This window comes from Charadrius vociferus, unplaced genomic scaffold (genome assembly GCF_000708025.1).
Source record: "Charadrius vociferus isolate BGI_N301 unplaced genomic scaffold, ASM70802v2 scaffold529, whole genome shotgun sequence".
NCBI lineage: Eukaryota > Metazoa > Chordata > Aves > Charadriiformes > Charadriidae > Charadrius > Charadrius vociferus.
In genome coordinates this window covers 2,501,310-2,518,019 of record NW_009650172.1, presented here as the reverse complement: position 1 = coordinate 2,518,019, position 16,710 = coordinate 2,501,310, and the positions used below count along the sequence as shown (strand labels likewise).

Below are 16,710 nucleotides of genomic sequence, written 5' to 3'. Positions count from 1 at the left end.
TTTCAGCTCTGTTTTGGGAAGAGGGGATGATTACAAGGCAGATCCTCTCTCAGGGAACCAGCTCTGCACAGGAGCTCGCATACAGGAGGACCCTGTGGCTACACCCAGCTCCAGTGCTGGACACCCTGAGCCACAGCTCATGCTCGCCACAGACTGTGGGGAAACATCAGCTACCAGCAAGGTTGTCCTGTAGGACCCTGCTTCTCTCCATGTGCATGCTCTGCCACCGTACCCTGCCCCCCAACACAGCAGGGCACAGACACCCTGCTCCATGCCCTGTGGTGCAGGCACGCTTACCGTTAAGGCAGCGCCGACGGTACTTGTGGTAGACATGTTGCGTGAAGCCGTTCTCCTTGAGCAGCTCGTGTGAAGGATGCTGAAACTTGGGCAAGGACTGCGGGGTGCAGCCGTAGCTTCCGACGGCCGGGGTCCCCTCCGAGGGGCTGGAGCTGAGTATGAGAGACTCCTGTCAACCCCTTCCTTGGCATTACCCAGCTGACAGCAGAGTGGGGTCACACAGCACCTCGTGACACTTGTCTGTTGGTCCTAATGACTCCCTGTGACTGTCTACTCTGGGTTTTGGACCTGAGCCATGGGGTATTCTACAAGGACGGGAACCAACGTTCCCAACCGAGTCTCATCTCATTATTCCAAGACTTCAGATTTCCCTTAGCTCGTTCCAGGGGGGACAAGTTGGACCCCAACCCCTTCTGCAGCCACATAACAGCAGACCTCCCCTCCAAGGCAAGATGCTGCCTTTCTCCTTCCTTCCCACCAGACGCTCCCTTTCCCATTTCTGGCTCCTCCATGATCATGCATGTCTCCTCCGTTACCTGATGGAGGCAGTTCGGGGCCTGTGCTCCCGAGAGTCCATCACCCAGCCCACGTGGCACTCCATCGGAGGGTTTGAACTGTGCCTTGTCTTCCTCTTCCGCGGAGTCTGCAAGACATGGTGCATCAGGGATGCGTCCCCTTCCTCCCCAGTGCCCAGCTGGGAAACCCCAGCTCCCGTCCCGCACCCCAGCCCTGGTCCTACCTTGGCATCTATCGTCCTGCCCTCTTTCACCACCGGGTAGAACCGGGGCGTCTGCGTCGGGTCCTTCAGCTGAGGTGTGCGAGGGGTCCGGGGGGTCCTGGCGTTGCGGTAGTTGGGTGATTCTGGTACAGTTGTAGGCAAAGACCTGGCGATGGTTGAAGGCTCGGGGACTCCAAACAACTTGTTAGCCAAAGCATCTGTAGGTACTGCAGGGAGAAACCCCCCAGCCCAGGTCAAGCTGAGCTCTGAGCACAAGAGTATCATTACAGCCAAGGGACACCCATTTGGCAGATGGGAAGCAAAGGGGGCAGGAATAAAAGGATACATCTCAGCCCCCTGAGACAAGCAGCTTCAAATCCAGCATGTCACCAGCCTGGCAAGACAGCCCAAAGCCTAGTAGTGGGTCCAAGGACCGAGCTTCCAGGGATCCCACAAGGTATCTGCTTCCCAGTGGCTAACAGCAGCAACAAATCCCCCCATCCCCAGCAGAAAGACAGGGTACCAGGCATCATGCACAGGCAAGCGAGGCCCAGCATGCAGCTGCCTTCCAGGTACTCAAAGGGTCCAAAAGTCACATCCAGGGAGCTACATCAAAGCCCACCAAAGTTTCCTCACTTAGCTGGGTCACCCCTTCTTTTGGGCCTCCTCTTTGGGAGCCCCAAAACATTCAGCTGAGAGAAGCACATTGCTCTGGGAAAGATATCCCAGACGCCTGTGACCTCGCTTCCTTCTCCCCAGCTGCTACCCAACCTCTGAGGACGTCTCACTAGGAGAAAGGGACAAAATTCAGTCCCACCTGCTCATGCCCCCTGTCTCTTACCTTGCTGGAACCTGGGGGGACCAGGAGGGACTTCCTGGTTTGGATCCACAGGGGGCTCTGGCGTCAGGGTGTCAAACTGCTCCCTGCTGATCATATTCACCTTCTTGAAGTTCTCCACTTCTTGCTGCATTGGAAGAGGAAGACAATGAAGCAACCAATTGCCCTCTTCTGCCCTCATCCCATCAACTCATTGTGACCACCACTCTCCTTGTCCAGCAGCCACAATGCTGGGCACCAAGTGCAGCCACGAGGCCTTGGTGCCCAGAAGGGCGATGTGCTGCACAGAGATATGAAGGGGAGATGCAGCAGAAAGAAAATGGGGCCCTGCATGGGCCAGATCCGAGTCACTTGCTGGCCTCAAGCTTTCAGGGATCTTACAAGGCAGCTCCACGAACCATTGCTTGCTTCTTTCAGGCTTTTACTCACCTGGGTCTGCGCTGGTGCAGCGAGGTTCAAGGCAACATTGGCCAGGACCCCATCGCCCCAGCCATGTTCTTGCATTCCCTAGAGTCTCTTCCCTGAACCCTCACTGCCACACCAGCAGTGGGGCACAACGCTCCCATGCACTTGAAGGATCCATACCCCCAGCACACGCTGTCCCTCTGTCACCTGCTCTGCCCACACCCTCCGCTTCTGACACTTCAAAGAGCAGCACTGCTTCAGCAATGCGCCAGGTACCAGACGTGGCAACACTGAGCCCAGCTGGTAGCTCCAATGGGCCATCCCACCTCACAGCCAAAACAACTTCAGTCACTGAACGAGCCTAGGCAAGTCCCCGACCGTCAGAGTCACCAAGCTGGGACTCAAATGTTTCAAAGCAGCAGATGGGCTTCTATAAAAAGCCCATGTCTATGTAAACTGGCAGCAAAATGGAGAATACAGGCCAAGTGCAGCCCAGCCATCAGTGAACCCATCTCCAGTAAGTACGGTCTCCAAGGGACTGTGCCATGGAGTGCTGGGCACTATGGACAGTGCCGAGACACCCGGTTCCCTCCATAGATCTGGCACTGCCTGCCGAGACCCTGGCAGACAGCAGAGCAATGGACCCCGTGTTCCAGGTCACCTCGTTACTGGCACTTTGTTTACCTGGCTGCAGCCTTACGCCACGTTACAGAGCTGTGTTTATCCCTGACACAGCAGAGCATGGCACTGGGAGGCAGGAGTCCTGAGCTCTACAAGAGGACTAATCGTGGCTTAACTCTACCCCACAAGTGGGCTGTCACCCGCTATACCACCTTTTCCACCCCACACCAACAAGGCAGCCAGCCTAGTGCACACGAAGCTCCTTGTGTGAAGCCCCGCACCCACGTGCGCTCCCCTCCTTGATCAGCTGCTCTCACCTTGATCTGCGAATACTCTGGTTCAAACTGCTCTGTCCACAGGTCCTGCTCATAGTAGTACAACCCATCGTTGATCACCTTGGCCAGCTCTGAGCTCATTTTAGCCCTGGATGTGTGGTTGCCAGTCCGGTCCCCACCAGGATGCCGGCGCAGGTAAGGAGGCGTCTGTGTCACGATGAGGATCTTGTTCACATCCCGATCATCGATCTCATAATCTGAATCTTCATCCGACCAGTCGGTGAAGGTGTTCTTGCGGCCATCCATCTGTTCCATCTCCTCATCAAAAAGGAAGTCTAGCTCCTCAGGTTCATCTTGGTCCTTCTGCTTCTGCTGCTGTGGTGTCTTTGACTCCTCTGGTTTCTACAGGTAGGGGGGCAAAGGTGACACAGGATAAAGACCACATAGCAGCACAAGCCTACTGCTTGGAGACCCAACTCTTGCCCTGTGTTTCTTTACTGCAGCCAGAAGCTGGCCATCTGGGGAGAATACCTTATTTACACCACTGAGAAGCAGCTCCAAAGGGGGTCAGACAGGGCCAAGAGAGACCAGGACATCACTCCCATGACCAACAGACCGTATTTGATCTGAAACCGGCCTACTTATGATTCCAGTCATCCAGACAACCATGAGACCCTCACCCCAACAGCTCCTACATCACCACCTACCTTGGGCCTGGCTGGGGAGGGCCGAGGTCTCTTCTTCACTTCAATCCACGTCTCCGAATCCAGGTCTGGCAGACTTGCGGACAGGCCCTTGGGCATCGTCTTCAGGTTACTGACCTCCTCTGTTTTGGTGGGGACTGGGCTGGCGGGACGCGGGGAGCCAGGAGCAGACTCTAGAGCCAACAAGAGCCACGAGGTGCTTTAGAGGGAGGGAGGGAGGGAGGGAGGGAGGGAGGGAGCCTCGGGGGTTGTGTACTTAAAGCACCCGACCAAAGATGGAGTTGTTTTGGCAGCAAGGCACAGCTTGTGGGACTAACTAGCACTCAGTGGCCAAGGCTTACCAGCACGTTGCCCACAGGTGTTGTGAGGGGGTAGGGGGTGAGGAAATAAAAAGTCTCTGGTTAAGGCTGTGATGCCAGAGGTGGCCACAGAGCTCTGCAGGTGACAGCTTCCCAGACACACAAAGCCCTAAAGCAAGTGCTCTGTTGCTCTTGGGGAAACCTTTCCAAGACAGTCTGCAGCCAGCGGGAACAGATCCTCTCCTGCCAAAACTCTTATGACAGCACCAAGAAGCACCGACTCTTACAACAGCACTTCTTGGGACCAGCCTGGACTCCTGCCAGCCCTCATGGGATGGGGTGACGAGAGCAGGGAGCAGCCCATGAAGGACAGCGGACCCTTCCCCAACACTTGGTTGACAGCTCCATACCTGCTGCCCCATTTGTGCCCAATAGCTCCTCAACCATTAAGAAAAGGTTGGGTTCACAAGCGTTCTCTGCTCTGCCCAGCAGTAGTAGAGTATTTCCAGGCACAGTCAAGAGACTTCCAGCAGGACTGACCATGGCTGAATCCCTTCAGCGCCCGCAGAGGAAAAGCCACAGACTCAAGTCTTTCCCACATTTCCCCATGTACGGAGGTGGCAGTGCTCTGGGGCTCTAAGGACAGAGCCCAAACCAGCTCCCATCGCCAAGCAAAAAGCAAATGGTAGAGCCCTGCCCTGGGGAACACTCCTGATTCTCAGGGTCTCAAGTCCTGCTGCAGTACCAACACTGCATCCCAGACCTCCCTCCACATTCCCCCAGTGCTCACCTGTCTCTTTCTGAAAGCTTTGCCGGGGCACAAACTCAGGGCAGTTGATGAACTGCGAGAAGTCTGTTTGTGTGTAGTCTGCCATAGGAGGGCCAGGCAGAGCCCATTTTTCTGGCTGTTCTTTTCTCCTGATCTTCTCGTCCACGATTTCCACCACCTTGCTGTCCTTCAGAGCCTGCAACCAAGTGATACCCGGTTAACTTAAGGCCCTGCCTTGGCACGTTGAGTGGCTCAGCCTCAGCCTTTCCTCCCTAGGAGGACCAAGAGGAGGAGGGAGCAAGTAAAGGACAAGGGAAGGCTCCACTTGCATTTCACCCATAGCCCGTCTAGAAAACAGGCCTCAGACTAGGTCAGTAAGAAGCAGAACAAGAAGGAAAGTGTATTTTTTATTGCCCTCACCTTGATGATGAGGTTGATGTCGGTGGTCAGCGCCTGCACCCGGTGGAAGCTGGCAATCAGGGTGATGGGAAGGAAGCCATCCGAGTCCATCTTGCGACGCAGGAAGAAGTCTCGCTCCAGGTTGTCCACGCTGAAGTAATATTCTCTGTATGGACAACACACCAGTGAGAGCCAGCTCCAAGCCAACTTCCTCTGGGCACCCCCAAGGAAATAATCGGCACCCCTCCACCCCACTTCTGCTGCTGTGAGGCCGAAGAGAGACAGTCCGGGGATCCCAAACCTGGGGCAAGCTGGTGCTGTAAGCTGCATGGCACAGAGTCAACACACCTCAGCTCTAACCCTACCCATGGGATTAGCTATGCAGTCCCCAGGGAGGGCATCTGCGAACACTCCACCAACAACCAACACTCAGAGAAGAGGTGGTGCTTACATCTGCCGCTTGATGTAGTCCTTGAGCAGTTCCTGGTCCACGCTGTAGAGCTCGGCGCTGCTGATGTTGTCGAAGTAGTAAGTGATGTTGCTAGCATACTTCTGGGTGCGGGAGCCATCTGAGCCCTCGAATTTCCGGTACCCATACTGGTAGTCAAAGTGCCCTGTGGGACACCACTAAGGGTCAGCACAGAGCCCCTCGGATCTGCTGGACAGGCTGTGCTGCCAGATGGGGCTGGACTTCTGCACAAATAGCTCCCTCTGCACTGTTCCTAGGGCCCCCACAGCAGCCCAGAGTGAAACATCACTGACCCGCACGCCCTCCTCCTGGTCTCAGCTTTTGCCGCAGAAGGGATTCCAGTGAAGCCTCAACACACCAAGGCAGAGGCCAGAAGCGCCCTTACCCAGGAGCAACTAGGCAGCCCAGGTGACACACGAAGACCTTACACTGAAGCTGTGCACAGACATTGCCCTGCCAAGTGCCAATGCAGATGTTCTTCCCCATCCAAGCCAGGGCTCCTGTGCTTGGCTCTCAACCTGACATAAAGCCCACACAGAATATCAGCAACCTTCAACTCCTGCATGCAGTGATACTGCAAGGGGCAGAAAACAGGCGGAAGAGCTTGGCCTGAATAGCTGAAAGTTGTTTGCCTTTATTCAAATACTAGTAAGAATGATTTGATTTTATTAAAAGCAGCTCAACTTAGCTAGGATGACCCGCCACAATATTTCCCTGTATCCCTACAGCGCTCTGCCCTCCCCAGCCCACTTTGGAGCCCCAGGTCTCACACACACACACACACACACACACAGAGCCCTGCACACTTCGGCACATGCCCTGCTCTCTCCCTGCTATCACAAAACCACATATAAGAGTGATCACCTCCTCTGCCACGGCCCCGGCCCCTGCCACGGCCCCGACCTCGGCCCCGGAAGGCCCCTCGCACCGCTCCTCCCTCACTTTTCACGCTGGAGGTTTCATCGTGGTCCTGCCAGCTGCGTTCATGCTTGTTGTCCGGGTGCCAGCCTGCAGCAGATGGGGAAAGAGAGGCAGGAGGAGTGTTACAGGATGAAAGCAACTCCCTGGAGCAAGCCCACTGCACGCAGAGCCATTTGGATGCAGGAAGCGTGCCCACCGCCCCGTGCCATGCCTGGGCATCAGGGCTTGCTCTGCCCCACAGCTAGGGCGGGGAGAGCAGGTCCCCAGCCCGAGCCCCCACCTTTCAGCTCGCTGCGGTTGTTGGAGGGGTGCCTGTGCTGCTCGTTTTGCCGGTTGTTCCGAGAGGCCGTTTTGTCCCTAGGCACCTCTGACTTCATGTCTATCTGCAAAGGGACCCACTTGTGTTTGTTGCCTGCAAAAGGACAGGGTTTGGGTGTGACACAGGTTCAGAGAGTGCCTGCTTCCTCCCCCGCAGCCCCTTCTTGCCACACAGCCCCCACACGTGGAGGAGATAAGGCAGGGGGGCCTTCTGGACCGATGCTGTCCTCTAACATCCCTCCAGGCCTCACTGGATGATGAAAGACTCCGAACAGGACTGTCTGGGATGGAGGGTCATGACACAAAACTCCCCTGTTGCTTCAGGGCACTTGACCTTCTTCTGCCCCTTTCTACCTGCCGAGGCTCAGGCCAGACTGAGCCCACGTGTCAACCACGGCTGATGCAACCCAGTCAGGGGCTTTTCTGTGCCACCACAGAACACACAGATGCCTCTGCTTGGGCCCTGCTCCATGTGCTCCCACGACAAATGACGCTTTGCCCCACTGAAGCCTGCAGACACCTTTTCACCACAGCTGTCCCTGCACTGGGACCACGTCCCCCAGCAAGACCTCATGGAAAGCAGTGGACACTTCCACTGTGGGTCACAGAGAGGGAGACAGGCTAAGCCCGGGATACTGGCCCTGCCAGGTCCTGCCTTACCTTTCTTCTTCTGGGCTGACTTCTGGTTGTCATCATCGCCATTCTTCTCCTCTCCAGACTCATCCGATTTGGTTTTCAGGCTCTCTTTGCCGTCGCTCCCATCCCCTTTCTCCTGCTCTTTCATGTCTTTCTTGACAGGCAGTTTCCGGAGGGGCGGTGCTTTGTGCGGCTGCTGGAGACACACCAGTGGAGGAAAGATGTGAGAGGTGGGACAAATGAAGAGCTGTTGGCAGACCCCAGCTGTCCTGGCAGAAGCAGAAACAGGAGGACCTTGCCCTAGGCTGCAAGCATCCCTGCTCTGAGCCTCCCAGAGCTGTCCTGTACCTGAGGAAGGGCTTATGTCTGAGCAGGGCAAGCAGCTCTACAGGTGCTTGGAAGTGCTCAAGCTGAGACACAAGTGCCAGACACAGATGTTACCGAGATGGACTGCCAGGGAAGCCTGGTGCTCCTGGATGGTGGTGTCCTACAAGGGACCAGGCTGCCCCAATGACAAAAGAGTGAGTGACCTCATGCCCTGACAGACAGCCAGGAGCTGGCAAAGCGGCATCCAAAAATAGAAAGGTTTCAACGACACCCATGTCCGTAGCGGGACAGGAAGGCCATGCCCCTTGGGCACATCAGCCCTTTCTCACGCGTGTTTTCAGTTTCTCCCGTGGAAGCCTCGGCTTTTGCCCAGGGCCCTTCTTGCGCTGAGCAGCCCTGAGGGAAGCGGGTCTGGGAGCTGCCCTACCTGCTTCACCCAGCCCAGGGGTTTAGACCGGGCTCCCAGAATAGCACCGAGGGAGGGAGCCCGACACACAGGGCAGCCCTAAAAGGAAATCCCCTGCACACTATTCCTGGCTGCCTCCACACTGACAGTCAGCACCCCAAATGGCCTGGCTCAGCCAGTGCTTCCAGAGGGACGGGGAGGTCTGCAAGAGCCTTATCCTGCTCACCAGAGCAATTTTGTTTTCTCACCTGGACACTCTTGTGGGCTATTTCTCCAGGTGTTGGCCAATTTGTGGCATCACCGAAGTCACCAACCTTGTATCCAAAGAGAAAGGTCACATTAGTCCACAAGCTGCCAGTGCTGTTCCCTGCATCAGCAGCCAGAAGCCCTTCCAGCCACACTGACACAGCCACCACCCACCACTGCAGGTGGCTGTCCCCAGGAGGTTTGGGGGCGACACATAAACTGCATATACACAGTCCCTCTCCCTCCCCCAAGCAGGGTGCCCAAATTAATGTCAGATAACTGCAGACAAGTTTATGTCTCTCAGGGATTGTAACGAGGCTGCCACCAGCCCTGTAAGCTACCAGCCTCCCAGCTCCCACCAAACATTTTGCCCCAGCAGCAGCATCTGGCACTAAGTTGCCCAGGGTAACTCGCTCATCATAGGCACTATCCCTTGGACAGGGAAGGCACTGGCCTTCAGCATCCTAAATGCATCTGAAACAACCACATCCCATCAAAGAAGCTGCCTCCACCTAGTGGCAGGTTACAGCCAGGCATTGCTTCACTTCAAGTGCCCAACTGCAACCAAGTGCTGGCCACGACAAAGCAAAGGGATCATGTCATAGAATTGGTGGGAAAATTCAAACAGGTATCCGATGGTGATGGGAGCTCCCTCATTCCCAACACCCCATGGCCACATGGGGAAGCAGCAGTCACTTCTCTGCTGCGTAAGTGATCTGGCAACTACCATCATTTCTACCTCTTCCAGGTTTCAGAGAGGACCTGCAGGACAGAGAGGAAAGGACCCAAACAGCTGCCCAGGTAAATGACGAATCATGGCTGGGCACTGAGTTTATCTGGGCACATAAACTCCTCCTTGCTCTTGTGGGGTTATTATTTCTAAATTAATTTGGCATCACTGAGTCTCTCAGGAGATCACATCTCTACGTTCAAGTGCTATGCTCCTCTCCCCCATGAGGCAGGTTTGCTGGGAAAACTACTTCCAGTGCAGGGCCATGCATCCTGTCTGTTTCACAGACAGGAACACCTTCCATCTCCAGGGCCCTCCTCTCGCTGGGATGGCACAGATAAGGAAAGTCACATCAAGTTTCAGATGCGTCTTCACTGGCAGCCAACACCAATAGCCCATGTCCCTAGCTGTGCCCCAGCTGATGCAACATCCTCAGAAGCAACTGTCCCTCCATCACATGTTGATCCCCTGGAACAGATTGCCCTGGTTCCTCCAAGGAAGTCGCTTTGTTTGAAATCAATTACCCTGACTCTCCACGTGCCAGTAAAGAACAGATTGCACAAGGAAGAAAGGACCTACAGACACATTGCTTTCACACCACCGCCCTGTCTGCGCTGCAAAGCGGGGCACTGGCTAAGTTCTCGAGGGAGAGTTGGGGTGTCCTTGGGATAGGGGGGAGATGCTTTCCATATCCAGGACTGTGCTCCAAGTGCCTCCCTGCGAGAGAGATGAGAAGGTCTCATCTGGCCTAACTGGGCAGAAAACCAGTCCAGGCAGCATGCAAGACCACCGAAACGCTAAAGAGGAGATGGAGAATCAGGATGTTGTTCTTCACGCTTGTGGAAGCAGCCAGGCCAGCACATCAACCCCTCCACAACCAGGCTTGCGAAGAAGTGGTCTGCTCCCTAGACCCTCAAGATGCTCACGCAGCGCTGACAACTGCACCAGAAGCTAAAGGCCAGCGAGGGGGGTGGCAGGCACAGCCTTACCTTGCTTCCTTTCCGCTGTCTTGGGTTGGCAGCCCTCACCACTTTCGCTGGAGTTGTATGTTCTGCAAAAAGAGGAGGAGGAGAACAAAACTGTTAAAACACAGCTGAGGGCTTTGGAAGCGTTAGCTCTGGAGGGAAGTGGGTGGGAAGCAAGCCAGCTCCCCCTTCAACAAAGGAGGGCTAAGAGGAAAGAGCGAATAGAAAACAGAGCCAGCTTCTGACCTGGGTCTCAGAAGAGCCCCATCAAGATCAGAAAACTCCCGATGAATCCAGGTGGCCAAGAAATGGACCTTTAACCCCACCTAGCCACAGGAAGGCACTCCCTGACTTAGCTCAGCCCTCCCCGACTTAGCTCAGCCCTCCCCACTTGGCCTTGCCAGCCAGGGAGGAGGGGTGGTGAGGAGTTCAGCTCGCTCTGTAAAGCGCCACACAGAACTTGATCTGCTGTTACACACAGCAAAACAAACATGCCCTTGAACAGGCAAGGCCCATCACCACACCAATGTAGTAGCTGGTCCTCCCCAGAGAGCAGAGGAGGGATGCACAAGTCTGCGGCACACAGGTGCTGCTCGTCTCCTGCTTTGATCTCCAGTGCATCCCAGCACAGGGCAGCAAGTTCACAAGAGGGAACGTACAGAGAGAAGGAGCCAGATCTGGGAAGTGCATAAATCCTGCTACAGCCTAAAGTATTTAGGCACTTGAGTGCCTCTGGGGTGTTTAGATGTATCAGAATGCAACTGTTGGGGTTCACACCACCATGGACCTCACTGCAAGACCTACAGCAAGTCAAGACCTCAGCCCCACCATGACCTGTCTCAGCTCCTGCTCACACACCACCTCCTTACAAATGGAAGAAGAAATTTATCTTGTTTTCTCCCTCCCAGGTTTGGCTGCAAGGTCTTCGGATCAGGAGCAGGCTTGCACAGGGCATGCCAGAGTCCAACAGAGCAGCACAGCCTAACATAAACCAGCCCCGTGAGGACCACATATGAGACTCTCCTCCACAACAGTGGTGCTTGGCAAGGTGAGGAGAGCCCACCAACCACTGCCTTGAGGGACAGCCCGTGCCAGGTGCCATGCACCCAGCAGGAGCGAGCATTTCTGCTGACTCCGCTGGCTTTGTCGAAAAGAAAAGCGCCCCAGACTGGGGTAGGGGCGAGGGTGGGAGGGAGGTGAAGAGAAGAGCTCCAAGGAATGGCAGAAGCTTTCCCGGGGCGTCCCCAGATACACCCTGAATAGCCTACCCAGCTCCACTCAAAGCTGGCTTTGATCTCCTGCATAAGCTGGGACAACTTTGCCTAGATGATCAAAACCGGTCCCCTTCAGAGCCTTGAAACCTGTGATTCATCCTGCCAGCCCAGCCTTGCTCAGAGCTGGAGGCTTTGAAGTGTCAGGAAGACAGAGTCAGACATGGCAGGACAGAGCCATGTGCGCTCCCCTTCCCCAAGGCTCCTGCGTGGGGATTTCACCCCCAGCAGAGCTCAAGCTCTCAGCTAAGTGCCCAAATCCTCCCCTTTCCCCCCAGGACCTCCCCAGCCCCCCTGCACTGCCTCCCCCTCCCAAGCACCAGCAGTCCCACGTGTCTCATTTATTCCACGTGCACCTCATTGAGAATCCCGGTTCCATGGCACAAAGTTTGCCACAAGGCTTTTAAACTTTCCTGCTAGCGTAGGAAGAGCAAGCGCTTTCAAAACAGCCCCTAAAATCCTCCACTCAACGCCCACATATGTCACCAACTAAATATAGCTTCAAAAGGCACCAAGTGCTACAGCACAAACCCACAGGCAGCCCGGTTTTAGCCCGGTTTTCCACAGGTATGGAGCACTCCTGCATGCTCCAACAGCACCGACATGCCTGGCACCATGGAAAAAAAGAACTGAACTTGCTCTGCAGCCTGATTAGGCACCAATCTCTGGCTGGGGGAGAGCAGGGCTCCCTCTCTCACTGCCAGCATCTCAGCCGGGGGGCCTGCTGACACCGCACTGCAGCCCCAGGGTTCACGGCAATGACATCCAGCCCTTTTCTCCAGCTGCTTCAGCTCAGGAGCCTCAAGGCCGTAGAGGTTCTTGTGCTTTTTTGGGGACCAGTCAAAGAGAGGCCCCCTCACAACCTCTAGCGAAAGAGGATCCATGGGCACGGGCTGCAGGGGTGGGTGCCACAGACTCCATCATCTTTGCGGGGGAGGGAGGAGATTGTTTGAAACAAGTTCTGCTGGTTTCCTTATCTGCAAGATAGGAACAGGGATTCCTTATCTAGCTGAGGTGCTGAGAAGACTAATTAGCATTTGCAGAGCCCTGCGAAAGACAAAACACAAAGCAGAGCTGCAGCCTGGCAGGGAAGCTGCTCCAGGGAGCGCAGCCAGGCCAGTGCCGCGGCGGGGGCTGCAAGGTGGCTCTCGCCATCGTGGATGGAGTTCGAGATCTGCAAGTCACGGTGGAGACTGCTCAGACCAAGGCAGGAGACTGAGGGGGTGTGATAGAGCTAGAGGATAGACAGACAGACACACCACTTGCAGAGCCAAGAGCCACGGGGAGCAGAAGCTGTGCATGCTCGGCACCCTCCAGGGCATGCCAGCCTAAACCAAGAGCTCCAGCCCATCAGCGATTCTATAGTCACACTCCTGGACATCAAGCCCAAAACTGCTCATGTTCCCTTGCAGACACTCTAGCAAACTCCCGTATGAAAAAAAAAAAACAAAAAAAACCAAACCAACAAAAAACAAACAAACCCAAACCCACTCAAAACACATTTAAGTGCTGAGGCTTCAGAAGAAAACCTTCCTACAAGGACAGCAACACATCTTGTGGTGCACATCTGGAAAGATCCCCTTGCTAAACCCCACTGCAGGAAAACCCCACTGCCCTTCGTCACTGCATCAATTTGGGAAATAGGGAGCAAGTAGGTGTTGCTTATGCCTACGTAGGAGCTCAGGACAAGCAGTGCTAGCGAGGGATACTAGATACTGCCCCAGCTGATAGCTGACCCCTTAAAAGCTGCTGGCAGATGTTTCAGACCTCCCAGCATTTCACAAACATCCTTTTTACATTTATTTGGTGGCAGTAAGTGATTTTCAGTTGCACTAACACCACCTGACCCTCCCACCCAAAACCAGGGCCCCTCCGTGCGAGGAGACAGACAGAACAGCTGCAGCAGGAGCCGGGGCTTTAGCAGTGCGAGACTGGCAAGGGGACCGTGGGTAGGGAAGGAAGGAGCAGCTTTGCCTGCGGTCACAGAGAAGATGCTGGCACAGCCAGGAATGGAAAAGCAGGTCCTGAGTTTTGATCTGCTGCCTGCAGCCAAAACCAGATCGTTTGCCCCTGGGGTTGCCCAGTCAAGATGAGGTTATTTCTTAACAAATTAGGGGACAAGTCATAGGGGGGAGCACTGAAGCCCCGATGCTAGTACTGCAAGCCACCCCCGCCATGGCCAAGGCACAGCTAAAGCATTTGCTCGCTTTCGATGCTCGCTCCCTGGTGCGCCCAGTGAGCACCAAGAAGGGCAGGGCTGTGCGGCCACTTTGTGCTTTCCTTCCAGCCCGCGGCTGGCGGCAGCACAGCAGCACTTGAGGAAGAAAGCTCATGGGGGAGTCCAGGGGAGCAAACACCTCGTACCTGGAAGGAGAAGAGCCGTTGCACAAGGACCTGACAGCCAGGGTAACGGCAGCTCCACAGCTACATGTGCCCTTTTGAGAGGGACACGTGCTGTAGGACACTGCTCAGCCTAGGAGACATATTTACTACCTTACCTGGGGAAATCAATCCCAATGCTCAATGGCCTGGTTCCCTGCCTTTTCTTACATCCAATGCAGCTTGTAATGGATTTTTGGAGAAGGCAAAAGAAGAGGTGGAATAAATCTGCAGGGCTGGGCAGAGACCTGGTGTTACACAGCAGAAATGCCTACACCTCTAGCAAGAAAGCTGTAGTGCCTTCTCCTGGGGTACCACTCATGTGCAACATGGACAAAGGCACAGAGCACCCCATCACCAACTGGGACAGCCTCAGAGGGCAGCCCAGGCTCCCAGCAGGCATGCAGAGCCCTCGGCTCCGTCTTTCACACCCCTCCTTCCCTGGCAGCTAAGTCAACAGAAAGGAGCCAGCCTGCCCCCGAGTCACTCCAGCCCACAGCCTGGCACCTCCGAGAAACTGCTGATGAAGGCGGTTTTGAAGCCAAGAGCCTGGACTTTGTGCTGAAGAGGCTGAGGCGGGGGCGCATGCTCTGTGTTGCAGGTCCTGCAGGGGCTGGAAGAGCCAAACTGGTATCCCCAGTTTCCCTGCAGCCCTGGCAGGAGCCTGAGGGCGCCACGCAGGACAGCCGGCCATATGCCCAGCAGTCCAACAGGATCCGCTTCACCACTCAACAGACAGTCTCCAAACGATCCTCCTTCCTCCCCAGATTCCGTGGGATGGTCCTGGTGCAGGTGAGGACCACAGCCAGTGCTAGGGGACAGCCATGCCAGCAATGCTTCTTCGAGGTCTCCAGGTGAGGAAGAGCAAGTGCAGCTTAGGCAAGGGCAAGCTGTGCCCTGAGCAGGCTGGGGGTCTGAGCAGGTTGCAAATGAGAGGGGGAATAGTGCCCCAGCCAAAATGACACAGCAAGGAAAAGGTTCTGCATTAACCTCCTGAGAAACCAAAGGATAGACAGGTATGACAACTTCCGAGAAGAGTAAAGACAGAAACCATTAGACAGCTTACACCTAAGAGGACCACTACTCGCTCACACTATTTGTAAACACACGGTCATCATCCAGTAATTGAAAATCAGAGAGATCAGCCGTTTCACCTAGAGGTAGCTAGTTCCTTCAGAGTCTTTACAGGAGGGCAAGGGAGTCCCTCCTGGGGTACAATGCACAAGACAGACCTGGTGGGACAGCACCGACCTGCAAGGCAATTCCCGTAAGAGGGACCCTGCAGGCAGCCAGCCACAGCCAAGCCCGCCAGGACCCCGCTGTGGCTGTAAGAATCCCCTTGCTGGTCTCAAAGGAGATCTAGGGAGCCAACAGAGAACATCTGCATGAAAGTGTGTCCCCACATTGCCAATGTGGGAAATTCAGGGCACCAAGCCTGTCTCTGTCCGTCCTCCAGGTCTCAGGCAAGCTCTGTCCCAGGGTGGCCTGATCCACACAGCAGCCGTGGCAAGACATTGATTTGGAGGCTCTCCCGTGGCACCCATCACTGGCCACACACTCAAACTCCACAACTTGGGAGTTTGAGCCAGACTGAGCCATCAGAGGACACAGATAGTAAGCTTTGTGCCCACCAACACCACACCTCCAGAGACATTTGCAGGATCAGTCCTGCAGGCCAGATGTGACCCAAGCTGAGAGCAGCATTCCTCTCCCACCACCAGCCTGCCAACTGCAGTCAGTGCTGAAGGTTTTTCTTGTTGAGAGCCTGTCCCACAGAGCCCCCTGAAGTTATGGGCAGAGAAAGCCCTGCAGGACAGGCAAACGCTTTCTGCCCACCACCCAGGGTTGCTGCAACTGTTTCTTTATCAGCAAGACGGCAGTGGTGGGCAACACATCCTTACTGTAATGGGGCTGGGAAGCACAGGCAGATGGGAATGCTCGGCACAGGAGAGCAGACGTGACCTTGGTCTCTCCAGGGGGCAATTTGGTAGCACCCCTTTGTGCTGAGACATGCAGATATCCCCAGAGACCAAGTAGCAGCTTCCACTTCTGCCTGGCTCCCAAGGAGCTGCTCCCAGCACCAGCCTCAGCCATGCATCAAAGCTAATGCCCGAGATGGGAAACACTTGCCTCCGCAGCTCCATGTGCAAGTGGAAAAGCCTGGGATTTACAGTGCTGACTGCTCAGCATGCTCGTGTTTTGCTGAAGACATCATAAAGTACACAAAACCATCAAGGGTCAGAACAAACTGGGCACGCAGGCTGCATCTCCTCTGGGTATGCAATGTTTTACAGCTCTACCTCCCACCAAATCATGGTTGTAGCCAGAGGTGCATGCATGGAGGGGAAGTCAAGGGACCACTGGGATGGAATTCTTCAACAGCTTTAAATGAGACACTCTCACAAGATATCTCCCAGCCTAAAGGAGTCCGTGCATCCACAGCAGAGGCTCCCACCTGCCCCTGGGGACTGCAGAGAACCACATTCGGCCCCACCACTTGCGGAACACAGTCTCACAGCTCACAGCTGGCAGCACAGCATCTGGCCTCGTCTACAAAACTAAGAGGGATATTTGCAAACTCTTAGAGGTGCAAGAAAAATTGCTGTAGAATGGGCAAAGTCAAGACCAAGCAGAAGACTGGATCCTTAAGCTGCATGGCTGAGCGGGATTCAGGCTTGTAAAGCATATGGGAAGCCTGGTCAGCAGGAGCAAGAGAC

At 55.2% G+C, this 16,710-nt stretch overlaps 1 protein-coding gene across 1 annotated transcript in view; it reads right to left on the bottom strand.

Moving 5' to 3' along the window:
* LARP1 (La ribonucleoprotein domain family, member 1) overlaps window positions 1–16,710 on the bottom strand; it is a 109,639-nt gene that overhangs the window by 2,144 nt on the left and 90,785 nt on the right. The window contains exons 2-15 of the mRNA XM_009892643.1: window positions 10,368–10,429; window positions 8,651–8,716; window positions 7,694–7,865; window positions 6,996–7,127; window positions 6,645–6,802; window positions 5,777–5,934; window positions 5,347–5,491; window positions 4,948–5,122; window positions 3,862–4,031; window positions 3,197–3,556; window positions 1,857–1,980; window positions 1,037–1,242; window positions 834–940; window positions 292–449 (exon numbers count right to left, since the gene is read on the bottom strand). Of these exons, the coding sequence (XP_009890945.1) occupies window positions 292–449; window positions 834–940; window positions 1,037–1,242; window positions 1,857–1,980; window positions 3,197–3,556; window positions 3,862–4,031; window positions 4,948–5,122; window positions 5,347–5,491; window positions 5,777–5,934; window positions 6,645–6,802; window positions 6,996–7,127; window positions 7,694–7,865; window positions 8,651–8,716; window positions 10,368–10,429 (2,193 nt within the window). The remainder of the gene's footprint in view (window positions 1–291; window positions 450–833; window positions 941–1,036; window positions 1,243–1,856; window positions 1,981–3,196; window positions 3,557–3,861; window positions 4,032–4,947; window positions 5,123–5,346; window positions 5,492–5,776; window positions 5,935–6,644; window positions 6,803–6,995; window positions 7,128–7,693; window positions 7,866–8,650; window positions 8,717–10,367; window positions 10,430–16,710) is intronic.